The sequence below is a fragment of the Struthio camelus genome, chromosome 19 (assembly GCF_040807025.1).
Source record: "Struthio camelus isolate bStrCam1 chromosome 19, bStrCam1.hap1, whole genome shotgun sequence".
Lineage (NCBI taxonomy): Eukaryota > Metazoa > Chordata > Aves > Struthioniformes > Struthionidae > Struthio > Struthio camelus.
In genome coordinates, this window is record NC_090960.1 from 1686006 (window position 1) to 1704404 (window position 18399).

The window sequence follows — 18399 nt, forward strand, 5'->3', positions numbered from 1 at the left end:
GACGGAGGTCCCTGCGCCGGGGCTCTTCCCCCCTGCCGCCCCTTTCGCACCGTCCCGCTGCCGCGTCCCCTCCCGTCGCCGCCCGCTGTCCCCTGGTGCCTGCGGGGCGCTGGGCACGGGGGTCCCCGACAGCCCCCCCAGCCCCGTGCCGGTGCTGCCGGAGGCGAAAGGCACGGTCTGCACCGTCCTGCACGGGGACCTGGGCACCAGGACGAGGACGGGGACAGCCCAGCTCCGGCCGCCACGCGGCCCCTGCAGCCAGGGACGTGCGGCGCCGGGGTCCCTCTGTGCCAGCCCGCGAGGCCGCTGGCACGGGACGCGCCGGCAGCAGAGCCCCGGGGCTCGGCCGGCCAGCGGGACGCGTGCCCGGGCCGGGGCGGGCGGTCCGGGGACCTCCCCGGAGGGTGACGCCGTCCCCGCTCAGGGCCAGCAGCCGGCCTCTCCCCGCCGGGGCCGGGCACCCCTCGCCCCCGCTCCTAATAAAGGCAGAAACCGAGCGTGGGCAGTGCGGCGGCGTCTGTGGGGTGCTGCCGGCGGCCGGGGCGCTCGCGGGGCCAGAGGCGGCGGGCTGCGCGGGGCTGGGCTCGCACCGCTCCCCGGCTCAGCCGCTCTCCGTTTAATGCGACCCTTAAGAAGGACAAACCCCCCCTCCCCGGACGCCCCGCGCCCCTGCAGCCCCGGCGGTCCGCAGCAGCACTGGGCAGCCGCCTGCATCCCCTGGGCGCTGAGCATCCGCGCGGGCCCGTCCCAGGGCTGCTGGCAGGCTCTGGCCGCGGTCACGTCCCGGCACGGCTGCATCCATCCCCGGGGACTCGGGTCTGCGGCTCGGCCTCAGTTTGACAAAGCAGGTACTTGCTGAGGGTGGAGGGGGCAGGCAGTGCCGAGGTCCCGGGAGCTGGGCGAGAGGCGGGCTCAGCGCAGCCCGGCGTGCCGGGGGCCGGGGCCGGGCGGACGGGCTCTGCAGCACCCCGGCTCCGGGCACCGGAGCTGCTCTGCAGCGCGTGGGGCCGCGGCGCGGCCTCCTTGGGGCCGGCGAGCTGCGAGACACGGAGGGGCCGTGGGTGCGGGACCGGGGCGGACAGCGGTGCCTGCCCCAGGCCGGGGCCGAAGAGATGCCACAGGGAGCTCTGCGCCTGTGCCATCCTCCCCGGGGCGCCCAGAGGTCGCTCCACCCCGGCACCTACCCGCCGGCCGGGGACCTCGAAGGACCGCGACCGCCTCTTCCTCCTCTGGGCATCCAGCGATTCTTCCCTCTTCTCCACCTTCTTGCGTGCCCGGACCCAGGTGTCCGGGCACTGGACGGCCGTCCCCGCCGCGCTGCTGGCCGGGCTGTCCTCGCCAGGGCACCGCGGCCCCGTGCCGTCGCTCGGCCAGCACGAGGGCATCTCGCTCTGCTGCAGCGGTGAGCTGTGGTGGGTGCTCAGCGGCACGCGGCGCCGGGCGGTCTCCGCCGCGATGCTCTCGGTGCTGCTCGAGGCGGCGGCGCGTGGCACGGCCGGCCGCCACCGCCGCAGCCCGCCGCGGCGCTCGGCTCCGCGCCCCGGGGCCGCCGCCGGGCCGCTCTCGCTCGCCGGCCAGGAGCTGCGCTGGCTGCGCGGGCGCTGCCGGAGGGACGGGCGCGCTGAGCCGCGGCGTGCCCCTGCCGCCGGGGCTGGGGTGCCGCGGCACGTCCCTGCTCACCTCCGGGGCCGCGATGCCTCGACGCCGCGCCTGCGGGCTCCGTTTGAGCAGGGGCGCCAGGTCGCTGCTGCAGAGGGGACCCCCGTCACCCTCTGCCGTGGGGCATCCGGAGGGGGGTGCCTGCACGGTCCTGCCTGCCCCTACCTGCGCGCCCCGAGGAGCAGGGCTGGGAGGACGTCCCCGCGGGGCCCCCGCCGCGGCGGGGCCGGGCGCTCGGGGCCCCCCGTCCGGGCGCTGGCCGGGTCGGAGGCCGGCGGGCTCCCCACGCCGGGCGCCTGCGGGATGCTGGGCAGGGACGTGCCCTGGGTGGGGGGGCAGCGAGGTGAGCACCAGCCCTGCTCGGGGCCGAGCGCCGGGGCCGGACCCCCGCGGTACCTTCGGGGGGGGGCGGCGCTCGGCGCCCCCCTCCAGCTCCCGCAGGTAGGTCTCGTAGAGCTGCTGCAGCGGCCGCGGCACCGACAGCCGGTGGTCTGGCGGCGAGAGCGCAGGGTGAAGGCCACCCGCCGCCCTGCAGCCCCCCCCCCGGCTCCGGGTTGCAGCGACCCGGTGATGCCGGGCAGGGCTCCCATGGGGGCAGCGCGGCGATAGACCCTCATGTCGCGACAGACGGGCACCGCAGCAGCCTGCAGCCGCTCCCAGGTGGGAGGGCGCTGCGATAAGCCCTGGCTTCGCCCTGGCACTGCCATGTCGCCACCCAGGGACGTGGCCGCACCGCATCCCAGCGGGGCTGTATCGCAACACGGCCTGTCGCGACAGGGCCGGTAACGTCACGACCTCGCACCCGCGGGAGGGACGCACCGGCGATGAGCTGCCGCTGCTGCTGGATGATGCGGGCGCAGAGGGCACGGTGCCGGTCGGGGCGCTGCAGCGCGGCGGCCGGCGGGGACGGCCGGGCGCCCTCGAGCCGGCTGCGGGGCTGCGTCTCCGCGTGCTCCAGCTCCAGCTGGTGCAGCCGGCGCAGCAGGCCCAGCACCTCCCGCCGCTCCGCCGAGCTGCTCCAGTGCGGCAGGGCCTCCTCCCGGCGCCGCACGCGCTGCTGCCTCTCCCGGAGGTGCCGCTCCAGCTCAGCCTGCGGGCACGCAGCGGGGTCAGCGGTCCTGCCCCACGGCCAGCACCCTGGCATGGGATCAGCACCCCAGCATGGAACCAGCATCCCGGCATGGGACCAGCATCCCTGCCCTGGGACCAGCATCCCAGCATGGGACCAGCGTCCTTGCCTCAGGATCAGCATCCCAGCATGGGACCGGCGTCCCTGCATGGGGACTGGCAACCCTGCATGGGGACCAGCGTCCTTGCCCCAGGACCAGCATCCGTGCCCTGGGACCAGCGTCCCTGCATGGGACCAGCACCCCTACCCCAGGACCAGCATCCTTGCCTGGGGAACCAGCACCCACGTCCCAGGACCAGCACCCCTGCATGGGACCAGCATCCCCAGCTGGCACCAACATCCTTGCCCCAGGACCAGCACCCACATCCTGGGACCAGCCCCCCCCACCCCCCCAAGGGCACCCACCCTCTCCTGCCAGGGACCCTTGTGCCTGACCCAAACCCCACTCTGTCCGTGCGAGCAGGGCTGCGGGAGAGCACATGTCACTGGGCTGAGACTTGTCAAACTCAGCTCCCTGGTGAAACGCATTTCATCTGCTGGTGCTGAGGACAGAGCTGCCAAACCTTCTGCTCCCAGAGCCGGCTCTGCTCCGCCACAAGAGCCACGATGCTCTGGCGGGCTGCGGCCACGTCGGGCGGTTCCGGCACGTCCGACCGCTCGTCCCCCGTGTCCAAGTCCCGCTCGCTGTCACCGGGGCCGTACGGCTCCTTCCTCTCCCTCCTGCTCCTCCTCCAGCCCCGCTGCATCTTCTGCTCCCACCTGCGGTGAAGGGGAGGTGCTGTGACCGCCCGCCCGGGTGGCCGGGGGACCCCGTCCCCGTTGCAGCGGGGGGGAGCCGTGCACCCCGTTTACCGGGCGAGGGTGAGGAGGTGGCGGGAGGCCTCCAGGCGGGCGTGCAGCGCGGTGCCCTCCAGCTCGAGGAGGTGGCGGCGGCGGCGCAGGGCCACCTGCTCGCGGCAGGCGCCCAGCAGCTCCTGGTGTCCCCAGCCGGGCTCCGGGCGCTGGCCGCGGGCGCTGGGCAGCCGCACCTGGGCTGGGGGCGCGGGGCGTCAGGGCTGGGCAGCTCCCGGGTGCACGGGGCCAGGCGGAGGGCGACGGCGCGGCCGGGACCTACCCTGGACGCAGCGGGGGCCCCTGCGCTCGCCCTGCCCCGGGCGCCCCGGCTCGGCGTCCGCCTGGCTCTTGAGGCGCTGGATCTCCCTGCGGAGGTCGGCGACGATGCTGCCGTACTGCGCCACGCGGTACGACATGCTGAGCAGGTTCCTCCTCACCTGGGACGGGGACCCGGCGTGAGCGCGTCCCCCGGCACGGTCCCTGAGCAGGGCACGGCTGGCGGAGCAGGACCCCAAGCAAGTCCCAGAGTGGGGGTACCAAGCAGAGCAGAGCTCAAGGAGGAGGTCCCCAAGCAGGTCCCCAGCAGGTCCCCAAGCAGGGCAGAGCTCAGGGAGGAGGTCCCCAAGCAGGTCCCCAGCAGGTCCCCAAACAGGGCACTGCTCATGGAGCAGGTCACCAAGCAGGTCCCAGCAGGGCACTGCTCGTGGAGCAGGTCCCTGGCAGGTCCCCAGCTGGGCACTGCTCATGGAGCAGGTCCCCAGCAGGTCCCCAACAGGGCAGAGCTCATGGAGCAGGTCCCCAGCAGGTCTCCAGCAGGTCCCCAACAGGGCAGAGCTCATGGAGCAGGTCCCCAGCAGGTCCCCAACAGGGCAGAGCTCATGGAGCAGGTCCCTGGCAGGTCCCCAGCAGGTCCCCAACAGGGCAGAGCTCATGGAGCAGGTCCCTGGCAGGTCCCCAGCAGGTCCCCAACAGGGCAGAGCTCATGGAGCAGGTCCCTGGCAGGTCCCCAAGCAGCACACAGCTGGCAGAGCAGCGCCCCACAGGGTGTCCCTGCTCCGGGGCCAGCGAGGCAGCGCAAGGACACACACCTCCTGGCCTCCCCGGCCGGAGACGGCAGCGGGGCTGGGGCCGCAGCTGGTGCCACGCGGCCGGCGGAGGGCTGGCGCGAGGCGGAGGAGCAGGGCCCTACCGTGGTCCTGATGCTCCTGGCCCGGTCGGCGTAGGTGAGGGTGCTGCGTGACTCCTCGAAGGCGGTGCTGGCCGGGCTGATGTGGGCTATCATGACCGTGCGGCTGTTGCCCCCGAGGGAGTCCTGGCCGCCGAGAGCATGGGTGAGAGGGGCCGGGGTGGGGGACCAGCCTGCGCCATCCGTGCCCACCCGCCGTGGCCCCCCATCACCTTGAGCAGGCGGGTGAGCTTGCTGTCGCGGTAGTTGACGTACTTATTGCTCGCCTTGTCGCTCAGGGCGTTGATGCAGTTGCCCAGGGCCAGCAGCGACCTGTTGATGTGGGCTCCCTCCTTCATCCTCTGCCCGCGGTTCTGGGTCTGGCGAGGGAGGGCAGCGCCGGGGCCGCGGCGGTGGCACCTGGAGCTGCCGCAGCCCCCGGCGGCCGCCCGCCCCTACCTGCGCCGCCCGCTCCGAGCCTGCCAGGTCGACCATGAAGAGCCGGCCCAGGCGGACCGCGCCGCTCCGGCGGCTCCGCTGGCGCACGGAGACCTGCAGCACGGCGTGGGAGCGCGACGAGGTGCGGTTGGCGGCCGTGGGCTCCTGCGTCCGCTGCTTGTTGCCCTTCACCAGCAGCCGCATGACCTGGGGGAGACGGGGCAGCGCCGGGGGCTCGCCGCCTCGGCGCCCCGCGGTGCCGCCGCCAGGCTGCCGGGCAGGGATGCTCCGGATGCCCGCGCACCTCCTCGGCGTTGATGGCGGAGACCTGGGTGATGCCGGCCACCTGGACGACACCCTTGGAGTCCTCCCGCAGCTCCAGGTAGCCCAGCGAGGGGTTCAGCAGGTCCCGGATCATCTCGTTGTAGATCTGGGCAGAGGGAAGGAGCTGGGCACGTCGCGCCCGGTGCGGGGCGCAGCATCCCTCCGCGTCGCCCCGGCCCCCAAAGACACCCTGCTTGGGGCAGCGTCACCAGGGACAGGGGGATGTCCCCATATCCATACTGGGGGTGCATCCCCGGCCTCCCCCCGCCGCCCGCACCTCCAGGTAGGACATGGAGACCTCGTAGCCCACGTCGCCGCTGGCGTCCTCGATGGCCTGGAAGAGGTCGCTGAGGGTCCGGGCGTAGATGCCGGGCTCGCGGTCCGTGCCCAGCATGGTGTAGGTCTTCCCGCAGCCTGGGGGAGAGCAGGGGGCTGGCGTGGGGCCGGGACCCCCTGCCGTGGGGCTGCCCCACTCCCAGGGCCGCGGGGCCCCCGTCGCCCCTCACCGGTGGGGCCGTAGGCGAAGACGGTGGCGTTGTAGCCGGAGATGACGCTGGCGATGAGGCCTCGGGTGGTGGCGCCGTACACGGTCTCCTGCGGGAGGGCGAGAGGCCCCAGGGCACGTCCCCTGCACCCTCCGCCCCCCGCCAGCCCCCAGACCCACGTCTCCCAGCGGCGCCCTGCCGGCCCCCAGACCCCACCTGGGTGGCCGTGGAGTCAAAGGCCACGTCGAAGACATAGGACTTCTCCCGGGAGCGGTTGGCTCGGAGGATGTCATCGGGGTCCTCCGTGGGGTCGCGCAGCACCACGACCTGCCGGGGGGCCGCGAGCGGGGCTGGAGCCGGGCATGGAGCTGCAGGGCCGGCCCAGGGGCCGCGCCGGGTGTTGCACAGCAGTTAACGATGCTAATTAGCAGCCGGCTGGGCCCTGAGGTCTAAGGAGCGGCTAGGGTCCCACGGGCAGGTGGCACCCGGAGGTGTCGAGCCCCTAGGATGCGCGGGGACAGATCGATGCAGCGGGACGCTCTCCCCATCCCGGACGCCGGGGTTCCCTGCCGCCGGCACGCCGCAGCCCGGATGCCCGGGACAGCATCTAGCGAGCAGCTCGGTCCCGGCCGCAGCGGGTCCAGGACCCGGCGGTGAGGGTGCATCACCCGCTCGCGCACCCCGGCCCTGCAGGCGAGCGGGTTCCCGGTGTCCCGAGGGACCCAGGTGGGACTCGGGTTTCAGAGCCGGGGCCCTGGCGAAGGTAACGCAGTCGCTCGCTGCCGGCTGGCCGGGACGCCCCAGGAGCCGTTTCGCACGCGCTTGGCGGGGTGCCCGTTCCCCGGGTCCCTGCCGGGGCTGGCTGCCGGGAGCCCAGCGGGCCGGGGAGGAGGCAGGACGCGCTGCGCGGGGCCGAGCCCTTGCAGGAGCCCGCCGACATCCCCCACGGGGCTGGGGCCAGCGTCCCGGGCGAGCAGGGACGGCAGGTGGTGAGCGGGGCGGTGGGGCCCCCTCTGCCTCCTCAATCGGCCCATTGTCCCCGAGCGGGGCTCAGCGCCAGCTTTGTGTGCGGTGCCAGGGGACCTGCCGGGCCGGTAGAGCGCGGTGCGCACCGACCTGGCTGCGGTGGCACAAAGGCACTGCTGTGAACGCGGCTTGGGGAGGTGCCCGCTGCCCGGGCATCTCTGGCCCGGGATGGGGTGCTGGCACCCTGTGGGGACCCCGCTCGGGAGAGACCCACCTTGCACTGTCCCCAGCCACCCGCTCGCAGGTGATGCCAAGAGGGGCGACGGGGCCACATGCTGCGCCCGCCGTGGCTCCCGGCATCCCTGCCGTATCCCGTTGCAATGCAGATTTTGACCTTTCTGGTAATGCAAGCCGCCCCGGCACGTCCTGCCCTACTTCTCCCTCACTGCCCAGACCCCCCTGGGCACACAGCCCTCGAGGGGGTCGGGCTGGGGGACGGGGACGGACAGCGCTGGGCATCCCACGGCGCTGCAGCAACCTCTCCTGACCCAAAGCAGCCTCCGGAGCCCCCAGAGGGTCCCCTCCCGCTGCCCCGTTGCTGCAGGGTCTCCTGCACGGCCCGGGGGCAGCACACCCCGCCGTCCTGCAGCGCCCAACACCGTGAATGGGGACAACGCGCCAGGCACGGACCGGGAGCCTGCAACAAGCCCTGTCCCTCCCCGCCGCCGGGGCTGCAGCAGCGCGGGGAGCAGGCGCTTGGGAGCGACCCTGCGACACCCAGCCCCGGCTCCACGTCCCCGCCGGGGTCTCTCCAGCCCCGTCTAGCCGGCTGCGGCCATACCTGCTCGTCCAGGCGGTGGGCGATGAGGCTGGCGCCCTCCTCCAGCTCGGCCGTGCTCAGGGGCCGGATGCGAAGAGCCACCTGCAAAACAGGGGCCGGTGAGCGTGGGGCAGTGGCGGTGGCAGCAGCGGCGGGGGCCCCGGGGGACACGGCACCTGCACGCAGGCCATCGCCCGCTGCCTGGGGGGCTGGTGGCTGCGAGCACGCCAGGCAGGGAGCCGTGACGCCGGGCTGGCCGTGGGCTGCCGAGGCATCGCCAGCCCCCGGGACCCTCCCATGCCCGGCGCAGCAATTAGAGCTTCATTTTCCTGGGAAGAAAGTGAACACCGCTGGGACCAGCCTTAAAGGGGCAGCCCGGGCAGCCCGTCCTCCCGCTGGCACCGGGCCCTGCTCCGCTGCGGAGCCGTGAGGGACGCGGGCCGGGAGGAAGCCTGGGGTGCCCAGACGCCGGGGTGAGGGGTGCTGGATGCACGCTGCAGCCCACCAACGCAGCGCGGCTCCGGGAAGGGGTGAGCTCGCAGTGGTGAGGACGGCGCAGCCCGGCAATCCCAAGGGAATCGGTGGGTGGTGCGCGGGGGGAGCATGCTGTGCACCCCGCGAGCTCCCGCCTGCCCCTCCGCTTCCTCTCCTCCGTGCCCCAAAGCCCTCGGGGCCGGTGCGCCCACGGTCCCCGCCGTCCCACCACCCGCCAGGACTCACCGCGAGCTGCTGGTCCTCGGTGTCCCCCGGAGCCTTCATGTCTTCGCCAGGATGCAGGGGTTGAGGGGAGCCGGTGTGTGGGGCATGGGGCACGCTGTCCCCTGCTCTGTCCCCTCGCTGCAGCCTGGTGCCCTGCTCCAGCTCCCGAAACGCCCTGCAGCACCGCAGGGAGCAGGAGCTGCGCGGCCGGGAGGGCGCCGCGGGGCACCTCCAGCCCAGCCTGGCCCAGCACAGCCTCGGGGACGGGGAGCGATCCCTCTGCCCTCCCGGCAGGGTCTCGGGCTGCGAGGCCCCGGGGGAGGCAGCGTTTCCCTGCCCGGCTCGGCCTGCCCGGCTCGCCGGTCCCCTGGAGATGGTTGAGCTGTACACAACAACGGGCAGCGCGGCCGGCTCCTGTTGACGCAGCGGCCGGCGACGCGCGGCGCTGGCTCCTGCCCTGCTCCGCGCCCTCTCCCGGCAGCGGACGGAGGGGGCCGGGGGCAACGCGTGGCCGCGGTCGGGGCACGGTGCGGGGCTCGCCGCACGCCTTCCCCCCTCCCTGCCCCGGAGCGTTCAGGGCTGGCCCTCCCTGAGCCGCCTAGCCGGCACCGGGCTCCAGCGGTCCGGCACGCGCCAGCTGCAGAAAGGAGCAGGGACGCCCGCGTTGGCCTCCGTCACGAAGCGGGCAGAAGTTGTCAGGACTCAGCCCGAGCCGCGGTTAAGCAAACAGCAGCGCCACGTCCCGAGGCCGTCACCCCGCGTGGACAGCGTGGCTGGAAAACGCGGCCCCAGGCCCTGAGTGGGGACAGGACGAGGTGCCGGCGGCCGGCGGCGCAGGGAGGGCAGCAGCACTCTGCTCGGGGCTGGGCGACCGTGTGCCCTGTCCCTGCCATCCCGACCCCGGCACCTGGGATGCTGCCAGCGCGGCCGCCCCATCCCCCCGGCACCAGCTGGGCCGCGCGGGAGCCCGACTGCCAGCTCATTAATAATTGACCCGCGGGTACGCAGGCAGGTCGGCAGCTCCGCGATAGCAGCCGCGCTGTGTTTACTCGGCGCTGATAACCCCAGCCCTTGGCACCGGCTGCCTCTCCCGCGAGGACCGGAGTCGATTAGGACGCGCGGTGAGCGGGGCTGCTCTCGGCGTTGCCCGTTCAGCCTGGAAAAGACACGTCGGGGAGCGGAGGGCGGGAGAAGTCCGGGGTGCGGGCGTGGGGACCCCACTGCTGTCACGAGCTGCCCTGCTCCTCGGCCCAGGGAGGACCAGCTGGGGACACACCGAGGGACACATCACCCCCGCTGCCACGGGGCACTGTGCTGCGCCTGGCAGCTGGCTTCTTGCCTCAACCCAGGCCGAGGAAGGGAGAAGGGAAAGAGAAAGGACGTGACTTTCCCACCCTCTGCTCAACCTTGCTGTGACAAAACAGGAAACGTGACTCGGAAACCTCCTGTTTATTCACCCAAAGGAAAAAAATCATGAGGGCAAAGGGCCAGGGAGCATCTGTGAGCGACTCAAAGGTTTCACCGCTGTCCACCAGTCCTGCTTCCCTGCTACGGCTCCTGGGGAGAGAGCAGGAGCAAGGTCAGGGGGCCGCGCTGCGGGGCCACCGTGCGCCCCCGCCGGCTCGCCAGCCCCCGGAGGGGGAACGGGGCAGAGCCCTGACGCTGGCCTCGGGGCTGGCCAAGAGCTGGTGTGTCAGCTCAAGTGGACCAGCAACCCCAACAAGGAGAGGGAAAGCAGCACAAAGCTGGAATTAGCTGACCTTGGTAGCATCCTCCTCCTCCTCTTCTTCTTCTTCTTCTTCATACTCAGGCATCTTGCTCTCTCCTTCCTCCTCTTCCTCTCTCATATCATCTGTATAGTCTTTCTCCTGAAAAGCAGAGGCTGACCCATGTCCCCTGCCCCATGGCAGCCACTCCCTACTCAGCTTTCTACCCTTTTGGCTGCTTTATGTGTGTCAGTAGCTTCCTCACGCTGCCCTTAGGAACGACTTCAGAAAATCCCCTGTCCCCTGTCCCCCATCCCTACAGCTTTCCCTACGGCTGGGCTGGTTCAGCACAAGGGCCCGTCTGGCCCAGGATAGGGCCTCCCACCCGCCTGGAGAGAGCGAGACCAGGCAAGCATGGGTGACGCTCCCTGAGTGCCTGCCTGTCCGCTCTGGGGATTTCGGAGCCTGCAGTGGGTTGGCCGGTCCCTGCCGTCCTTGGTACCTTGGCACCCAAGCGCTTGGCCTCCGCCTGCGCCCTCTTCTGCAGCTCTGCTTCGATGACCTCGAAGAACTCCTTGCGGACCTGCTCGAGCACCTCGTGGGAGCTCTCCTCCAGCCTCTCCTCCTTCCTCTCCTCGTCCCGGCCCTCTGACTTGGCGCGTTCCTTCAGCCGCATCTCCCGGTGCCGGGCCTCCAGGATCTTCTCCCGCTTTGTCTCCCGCTCAAACATCTGGGGCAGAGAAGGGGTCTCTGAGGGGCGTCGGGGCCAAGCGGGGGACCCTGCTCTGCACGAGGATGACGCCACTGGCCCCAGGAGCCATGAGGCCACCCCGTTGCCCACCCTCCCTCCGCTCTGCCCCTGCGCAAGCGGGACGGCCTGCTCGTGGGCAGTGCTGGCGGAGGGGCTGTGCGCGGGGCCAATGGCATGCTGGCCACGCTGAAGGCTTTGCTACAGTGTGAGGTGTCCAGCTGCTCCGCCTGGCACAGCAGCGCACAGCCCTAAGGGCACCTACAGCCGTGGCCAGGGTCTTCTCATTCTTCTGCAGGGTGCAGAGCTCAGAGGAGATTTCCAGCAGCGTGACGGTGCCCAGCTTCGAGCCACAGCCGACGAAGCACCCGTTGTCCTGCAGACGCAGGCTGAAGAGGGGCTCGTCGCAGATCTGGGGAGGGAGGACAGGCAGATGCTATCACTTAGCCCTTATGTGATGCCCACATGAGGGAAGTCAGGCTGCTGGGCCAGGGAGCACTAGCTGGCAGAGGCACATCAATGCGACTGTCAGTAACAAGGGCTACAAGGGATGTTTAAAACCTGTTTGATCATAAAGTGCAAACTTTTGGGCACATTGTGCTCCAGGCACAGCTCAAGGTTGAAGGGACACCTACCACTCGATGGAGCTTATCCAGAGCTCAGCACAAACAGGACGGGGCTGTGCACGCTCTCCGAGCTCCCGACTCCATCCCCAGCTCTGTCTGCTCTGCCAGGCAGTGGGGCAGGTCTGCCAAGCGCCTGCTGCGCGTGCTGGTCTGAGGCAGCCCCAGCTCCACTCCCACGGTGAGGGAACGGGAGCGAATGAGAAAGGGGCCGTGCAGGACCTGACCTTCAGGCTGAGGGAGGGGTCATTCTGCTTGAAGAGGAAGTCCCAGATGTCCAGCGTTCCATCCATTTTGGTCGTGAAGAAGACAGCTGGCCTCACAGTGCTCCAGCACCCGTCGGTCAGGTAGGAGAGGTGGTACCTGCCAACAGACCTGCTCAGAGCCCGGCTGCAGTGGGAATAGACTCAACTCCAGCCCCACCACTGCGGCTGAAACGCACACAGCTTTCAGCACGTGCCTTTAGCCAAGATCCTGGGCCTGGGAACATCCCTGGTCCAGTGCCCTTGGCTATGCTGCCACCTCTCTAGCTTGGCAACTGTCCCACCAGCTTCTCCTCCTTGACCAGAGCAGATTAGACCCCGCTGGTTATCTGCCTTGAATGTACTTTTGCACAGAAAAGGAACATTTTTTGCAAAGGCTCAAAAACACACACACACACACACACCTACCTGGTCCACATGATTGACGATTCTTTGCTCTCCTCTGACCAGATCCGAGCAGTCCAGTCACCAACCGTCAGGAAGAATTTTGGGTAAAAAGGGTTCCTGGCCAGCGCGTAGACAGGCCCATGATGGCCGCTGTAGGTTCCGGCAATTTTTTCGGGGGGTGTCTTGGCCTTGCGGTTGCAGGAGATGATGATGCCCTGCTCTGTACCCACCATGAACTTGGTGGGCTGAGGGTGGGAGCAGCAGAGAGCAGCCGTCAGGGGGTCTGGGGACCTTGCTGTACAGGGGACAGTTGGGCAGTGAAGGGCTTTGCTGTCAGCACACGGGGAGCCAGCTGGGCCAAGAGTCTGGAGACAACAGAGCCCTGGTACCTGGCATGATCCAGGGGCTTTAGGGACCATGATGTCAGCAAGACCTCATGTTCTAGGAGCAGATAGACTCCTTATGCATAAAGCCAGGTGAGAGCACGCTGCAACTTGCAGCCCAGTGCTCTGGGGCCTCCCCGCCTAAGCACAGGATCACTCTGTGCATCAGACATTCATGCTGTGCCAGCAGAACACCCTCCGTGGGGGTGACCTGGCACTGTCTCCCAGCTGGGTTCGGCTCACGCTCCTGCCCTAGTTAGGATTTGCTTTGCAGAGGCCTCTCCAGGTGCAGCCAATAAGCGGGTGCCTCTTTGCACCCTCCCTCCTCTGCTCTGAGCTGGGTCCTCAGCCACTGCTGACCCCTGTGCCCCAACAATCGGCCCCGTGGCTGTCGCATGCAGATAAAGATGCGCAGTGAGCCCAGGCTGGTGGAGCAGAGCTCCCTTGGAGCTTGCAGCTGATCTACCTTTTCTCAGCAGAAACCACTTTGGAGGGCAGCAGTCACTGGAGGAAAAGGAAAGCCGAACCCCAACGCTGGACAATTCGCATTCTCAACACTGCCCCAGGGAGGCCGGCCGGCTGAAAGCCCCCTGCTCTCCTGCAGACACCCCACTTACAGTAACCAGCGAGCCCCTAATCCCACTCCAGCTCTCCCAGGGAGGGAGCAAACCCCAGGTTGTTAGTGGGGCTTTGGGGAGGAGAGCATGAAGTGTCTGCAGCAGTGTGACGCTGCCACCCGCAGCACACCAGATACCCTGCCAGGCTCCCTCTGTCTCTTGAGATCACGGGTGTGCGGGTAGAGTGACCCCAACGCCAGGCCAGGGCAGGGGAGGCTCACCATGGTCGGCTCAAACTCCAGCGAGATGGCGCCCAGAGCATTCTCCAGGAGCCCCTTCCGGGTGATGTCCAAGACCAGCGTCTCGGTAGGCTCAGACAGCTTGCGGATGTCCCACCACAGGACCTGCGGGGGACAAGCAGCCTGAGCGACGCTGCAGTTGGGGGCTCTTGGTATGGCCGTGGGCGCTGGGGAAGCTGGGTGCCCCGGAGCCAGGCAGGGCTTTGCTGCGCCAGCCCAAATCATCTGCCCGGGGGACAGCTTCCCATGCTGGCATGGCACGGCAGCCCCAGTGACCAGGGGTTGGTCAAACAGGCAGGAAAAGGTCTTTTGAGCTGTCAGCGCCTGCCAGCCGTGGGCTCTGTGTGAAGGGTGCCTGGCACCCTTCCCTGCTCTTGCCCTTTACCTGCCCGTCGGTGGAGGCTGAGAAACACTCGGTGCCGGTTTTGGACTGCAGCCAGATCGTTCCGTACACGGGGTCCCTGTGGCTGAACTCCACGGTGGACACCTCCACGGGCAGCCTTCCTTTCCTTGTGTCCCAGTAAGCTGGGAAGGAAAAGAAGCTGTCATATCTGCACCAGCTCCCTTGCTCTGCTCCTTCGCTTGCCACTCCCTGGCATTTCCCGAGGAGATGCTGCCCCGCTGTTGAAGCCAGAATAGGGCGCAAATCTCACCGCAGTGTTCACTGTATGCTTCCCAGCCCCAGAATAACCTGCAGGCTCCCTGCCGGTTGGGATCCTGATGCTGTGATCACTCACAGTCTGAAGGGAAATACAGTTTGCACTAGTGTAGCTGGATGCTGGAGAGAACTGGTCACTGACGGGTCAATGCCTGCTGCCAATGTCGGGCTAGACGGTGGAAACATCTTAAACAACCATGGCATTTCTTCAGCGGTGATCCCTCTGTGGCAGATGTCCTACAGAGGCCATTAATCCTGCCGTGTGCCCCTGCTCTGCACAAGGGGTTCCAGCAGGATCAGACGTGGTCTAAGTACCCAGCCCCTGTTAACTCCAAACAGCAGCTCCTAAAATCCAGTGCGCGTGTAACCTGACCCTGGCTGCGCTCCCCTCCTGCATGCCCTAAGGGCCCTGCCTAACGAAAGCAGGTCCCGTGTGAACCGCAGTAAACATCTTTCCCTATCTTTGCATCTGACACACGGCAGAGGGCAGGCCGCAGCGCAGGACCGTCCTCGGTTCAGCAAAGGTTAGGCAGCTGGGCCGCGGTGGCACCGAGCCGCACGCGTTCCCTCTTGCTCACTTCTAATTAGGCAATTGAACGTGACGGAGTCTGCTCTGCTGGGCCTGTGCCACACGCCTGGGGAGCGCTGTGAAGGACGAGGTGAAATCCACTCTCCTCCATCACCTCCGGAGCGTGCAGTAACAGCCCTGTAATGCATGCCCTGTCAGATCTGATTGCTGCTGTAAATGGCAAGGAAAACATCAAAATGAGTGCAATTAAATCAAAGGGCTTGTGTGGCTGACTAAATAACAAAACCATAAATGAATCTGGCAGAGAGGGGCCCTTTTGTAAGCATGTGTAACAACAGCACAAAAACAACTCAGTAAATGAAGTGACGGCAACTCTTTTGAGCTTTTGCCATGACCAAGACACGGGGCCATGGGTGCTGTAGGAACACAACATGCATGCGCTCTTGCTGCGGCCCCGGCTGGCCCGACTGCACGGCTGCCTGCCGAGCGCTCGGCAGCAGTACGGGCTTCCAAGGAAAAGGGGAGCTGAGGACATGGGAGTCCTGCGCCGTGTACGTGTGTATGCCTGCCCACAGCCCCGGGCAATGTGCACCAGTCCCGGCAGCCTCCTCCCGTACGCAGCCCCTTGGGAGCTGCCCAGGTAAGTCCCTGTCGAGCGCAGCGCGCACCTGGGCTCCCAGGCACGGTGCCCTCCCCTCCCGTTACCTGTGCAGGTGAGCACATGCATTTCCTCGGCACACCAAGCCCCGGGGCTTCAAGCCACGCTCAGGGTATTCCCGGGTGCAGCACTAATGATATGATGTCATTTCTGAGCGTAGCAGTGCTGGAATAAGGCTCTCGCCGAATTAAATGAAGACAGTCCCTCATTAATATGGCTTCATGCCTAATCTATCTTCCTTACCGATCTGCCCATTGTAGCATCCGCCTGCCAGGATGTGCGAGTCTTTGGGGTTGTATTCTAGGCTCACGAGAGGGGATGACGGCTTGAGAACCAGCTCCGGCTTGTTGGAGTTTTCTACCAAGAAGGGATAAGTAAAGAGCAAAGTGTGAAGGCAACCCCCAAGCAAAATAACTCCCACCTCCAAACTAGCCTTTCGGTACCACACGGTGAGAGCAACCCACCCCTCCCAGCCTGGCTCGCTGCCATGCCGTGCTGCGCCAGACGAGGCACAGCCGGCGCGCTGGCCATGCCACGCAGGTGCCTCACCTCACTGAGGAAAGAGAGTTGACCTGTCCTCGCCTGCCAGCCCAGGGACAGGACCCAGTATCCAAACCCTCTTCTTTGTGTTTTTCACTCAAAAATGCAAAAGGCCTGAGATATTCTTTGGTAAAATAGGACAATTCTCAACACGGGCTTCGTTGCCTCTTCCTTTGTTAATCAAGGGCAAGTGAATCACAACACATAAACACAAGAACCACGTAAGAGGAGCGTGGCTCAGCTGCCTGACCAGGTTGCAGGTACTCTAGCTCATAAAGCTGTGCAGTGGGAATTTAGTGGTTGTTTTCCATCTGTCAGCCAGCTTTCAGATCCCATTTCTACATTGATCTGTGGGCCAAAGATGAAGCTAAAGCTCTGTTCACCCCCTCTGGGGGTTGCGAGGCTTCGCTACATCTGTGAGATGCTTTGAAGGCACAGAGCGCGTTTGCAACAGCAGCATTACTGACTGGTGAATTTTCCCTTCCCCTTACCAAGATCCCAGATGTACGAGTCAAAGCTCATGTCTTTCATGTTTTGCTGGAACTCCAGGCTGGAATAAGCTACTGCCAGTTTCTTGCATCCATCGGGGTGCCAGGAGAGATGCGTGGCTGTCCTTTTGGTTATGTTTGGATCCCTTTTTCACAGCAGAACATCAAACAAAGACATTAGCTTGCTAACAGCTCTGTCATGCCCTGGGCTGAGTGTCTCCCAAAGGAAACTGTGGGAATCGCAATTAAAACAACCCACAGCCCTTGAGTATTGATTGCAGGAAACGATTCTCTGGGGGGCTGGGTGGGGGGAAGAAGAGTTGGTGATTTAATAAAGTCTTTCCAGTAACATGCTTCTAAGAATCCCATTACGTTACCAGATCTGACTTTTAGAAATGACCTAACAGCCCCTGACATTTGAAAATAATCTTTGAGGAACATGCACACTCAAAAGATCTTGTCTAAACTGCTGTGAGAAGATACTCAGAGCTGAATCTCTTCCTAAACTGTGGCACCAAAGAGCAAAGTGCCTGGCCAGGGCGCAGGGCAGGGGGGCGAGGAGCTGATGGAGTTACTGAGCACAGCTCCTGCAAGGCGCCAAAGATGCCTTAATGGCGTGCACTTAGCTAGCGCAGCAGCCCACCGTGGATCTGCAGAGACCAGCACGCCAGGCCAGCTGCTCGCGTTACCTGATGACATTGATGGTTTTTGCAGAGGGGGCCTCGCCCTCCACCTCGGCCATCTCCTCCTCTCCAAAGTACTCCTCGTAGATGTTGATGGCGTTGTTCTGCTTGATGCAGTGCTCCATCAGCTGCAGGAAAGCACCGTCAGAGCCCGCGCCGGGACGTCAGGGAGCCGCCTAGGCTAGGGAACTGGCAGCAGGCGGGCAAGGGTGCTCTGGGCCGGCGGGGTGATGGACACAGCCTTACGGTGCCGAGGTGTGTGACGGTGTTGATGTAGTTTTCATCCTTCTCCACTTTCTTCCGGAAGCGAATGGTTTGCTCCATCTCATGCGGGTTGACGTCTTTGGGCCAGCCCCCCTCCGTGTGGTGTACGCCGTGGGTTTCCACCTCGACCCTCTCCGTGTTGACCTGGAGGGCGGCACGGAGAAAGCAGGAGCGAGAGCCCAAGCCGGACGGCTGGCTCCGCGCCGACCGAGCAAGGTCGAGCGCTTATCGCGCCCAAACGCAGCCGAGTTTGCCAGCGCTGCCGGCTGGCGGCGGGGCCGGGAGGAGCCGGCGTTACCTCGTGCTCGGACATGTCGCAGGCGTGCTGCACGTGGGCATCGACGGGGTTCCTGGCTATGAAGTCGTCGGCCGCGCCGGGGTCGGGCGGGATGTCCACGGTGACCTCGGCCGGCCGGTCGGAGAAGTGGCAGGGCCGGCCGAAGTCGCTGCGCTTCTTCGTGTACACGTAGACGATCTCCATGGCCGCTCCTGCCTGGGGGGTCCCAGGGGGACAGCGCAGCTATGAGGAGGCCCCCGATGTCTTTTTGGGGCTCTTTCTCCGATTCTGTCCCCGCTGAGGAGCCAGAGGCCGCCTGCCCCTCCCCCTTCCCCAAAAGGACCCAGGCGTCCGGGCCCCTCTCCCCCAAACGCGGCCTTTCTGGGAGCCGCTCTCAGGGCCGCGTCCGCCGCTGCCTGGCAACGCCGGGGCGGGGGGGGGGCTGTCACGTGACGGCCGCCGCCTGCCGCCATGCTGGGGAGGGCGAGAGAACACACGTGACAGCCGCTGGCCTGCCGCCATGTTGTGCAGGGCAAGAGCTGGGGTTGGGTGGGGAGGACACACGTGACGGCCGCCGCCTGCCGCCATGCTGGGGAGGGCGAGAGAACACACGTGACAGCCACTGCCTGCCGCCATGCTGGGGAGGGCGAGAGAACACACGTGACAGCCACTGCCTGCCGCCATGCTGGGGAGGGCGAGAGCCGGGGTTGGGTGGGGTGATAGGGAGGACACACGTGACGGCCGCCGCCTGCCGCCATGTTGGGGAGGGCGAGACAACACACGTGACGGCTGCCACCATGTTGCGGAGGGCGAGAGC

At 67.0% G+C, this 18399-nt stretch overlaps 2 protein-coding genes across 3 annotated transcripts; both read right to left on the reverse strand.

Moving 5' to 3' along the window:
- Positions 1 to 776: 776 nt before the first annotated feature.
- Positions 777 to 8783, reverse strand: KIF19 (kinesin family member 19). The gene is made up of 17 exons (XM_068914196.1): positions 8541 to 8783; positions 7842 to 7922; positions 6251 to 6361; positions 6056 to 6143; positions 5827 to 5963; positions 5530 to 5655; positions 5247 to 5432; positions 5021 to 5167; positions 4812 to 4934; positions 3903 to 4059; positions 3641 to 3821; positions 3352 to 3547; positions 2479 to 2749; positions 2056 to 2150; positions 1825 to 1982; positions 1681 to 1747; positions 777 to 1601 (listed from the first exon to the last, which is right to left on the reverse strand). The coding sequence occupies exons 1-17, from the start codon at positions 8577 to 8579 to the stop codon at positions 777 to 779; spliced, it is 2988 nt and encodes a 995-aa protein (XP_068770297.1). The 5' UTR covers positions 8580 to 8783.
- A 1170-nt stretch (positions 8784 to 9953) lies between these two features.
- Positions 9954 to 18073, reverse strand: DNAI2 (dynein axonemal intermediate chain 2). Of its 2 annotated transcripts, none has more exons than XM_068913910.1 (13): positions 17604 to 18073; positions 17288 to 17449; positions 17048 to 17169; positions 16362 to 16504; positions 15574 to 15687; positions 13871 to 14010; positions 13468 to 13590; positions 12268 to 12491; positions 11824 to 11959; positions 11239 to 11385; positions 10728 to 10955; positions 10280 to 10387; positions 9954 to 10076 (listed from the first exon to the last, which is right to left on the reverse strand). In XM_068913910.1, exons 1-13 carry the CDS (start codon positions 17784 to 17786, stop codon positions 10068 to 10070), a joined length of 1839 nt encoding a protein of 612 aa, XP_068770011.1. In that variant the 5' UTR covers positions 17787 to 18073; the 3' UTR covers positions 9954 to 10067. The 2 variants fall into 2 exon arrangements, 1 of the variants encoding a protein (XP_068770011.1); XR_011135532.1 differs by having other exon boundaries at positions 9955 to 10076; positions 11609 to 11959; positions 17604 to 17903.
- Positions 18074 to 18399: the final 326 nt, after the last annotated feature.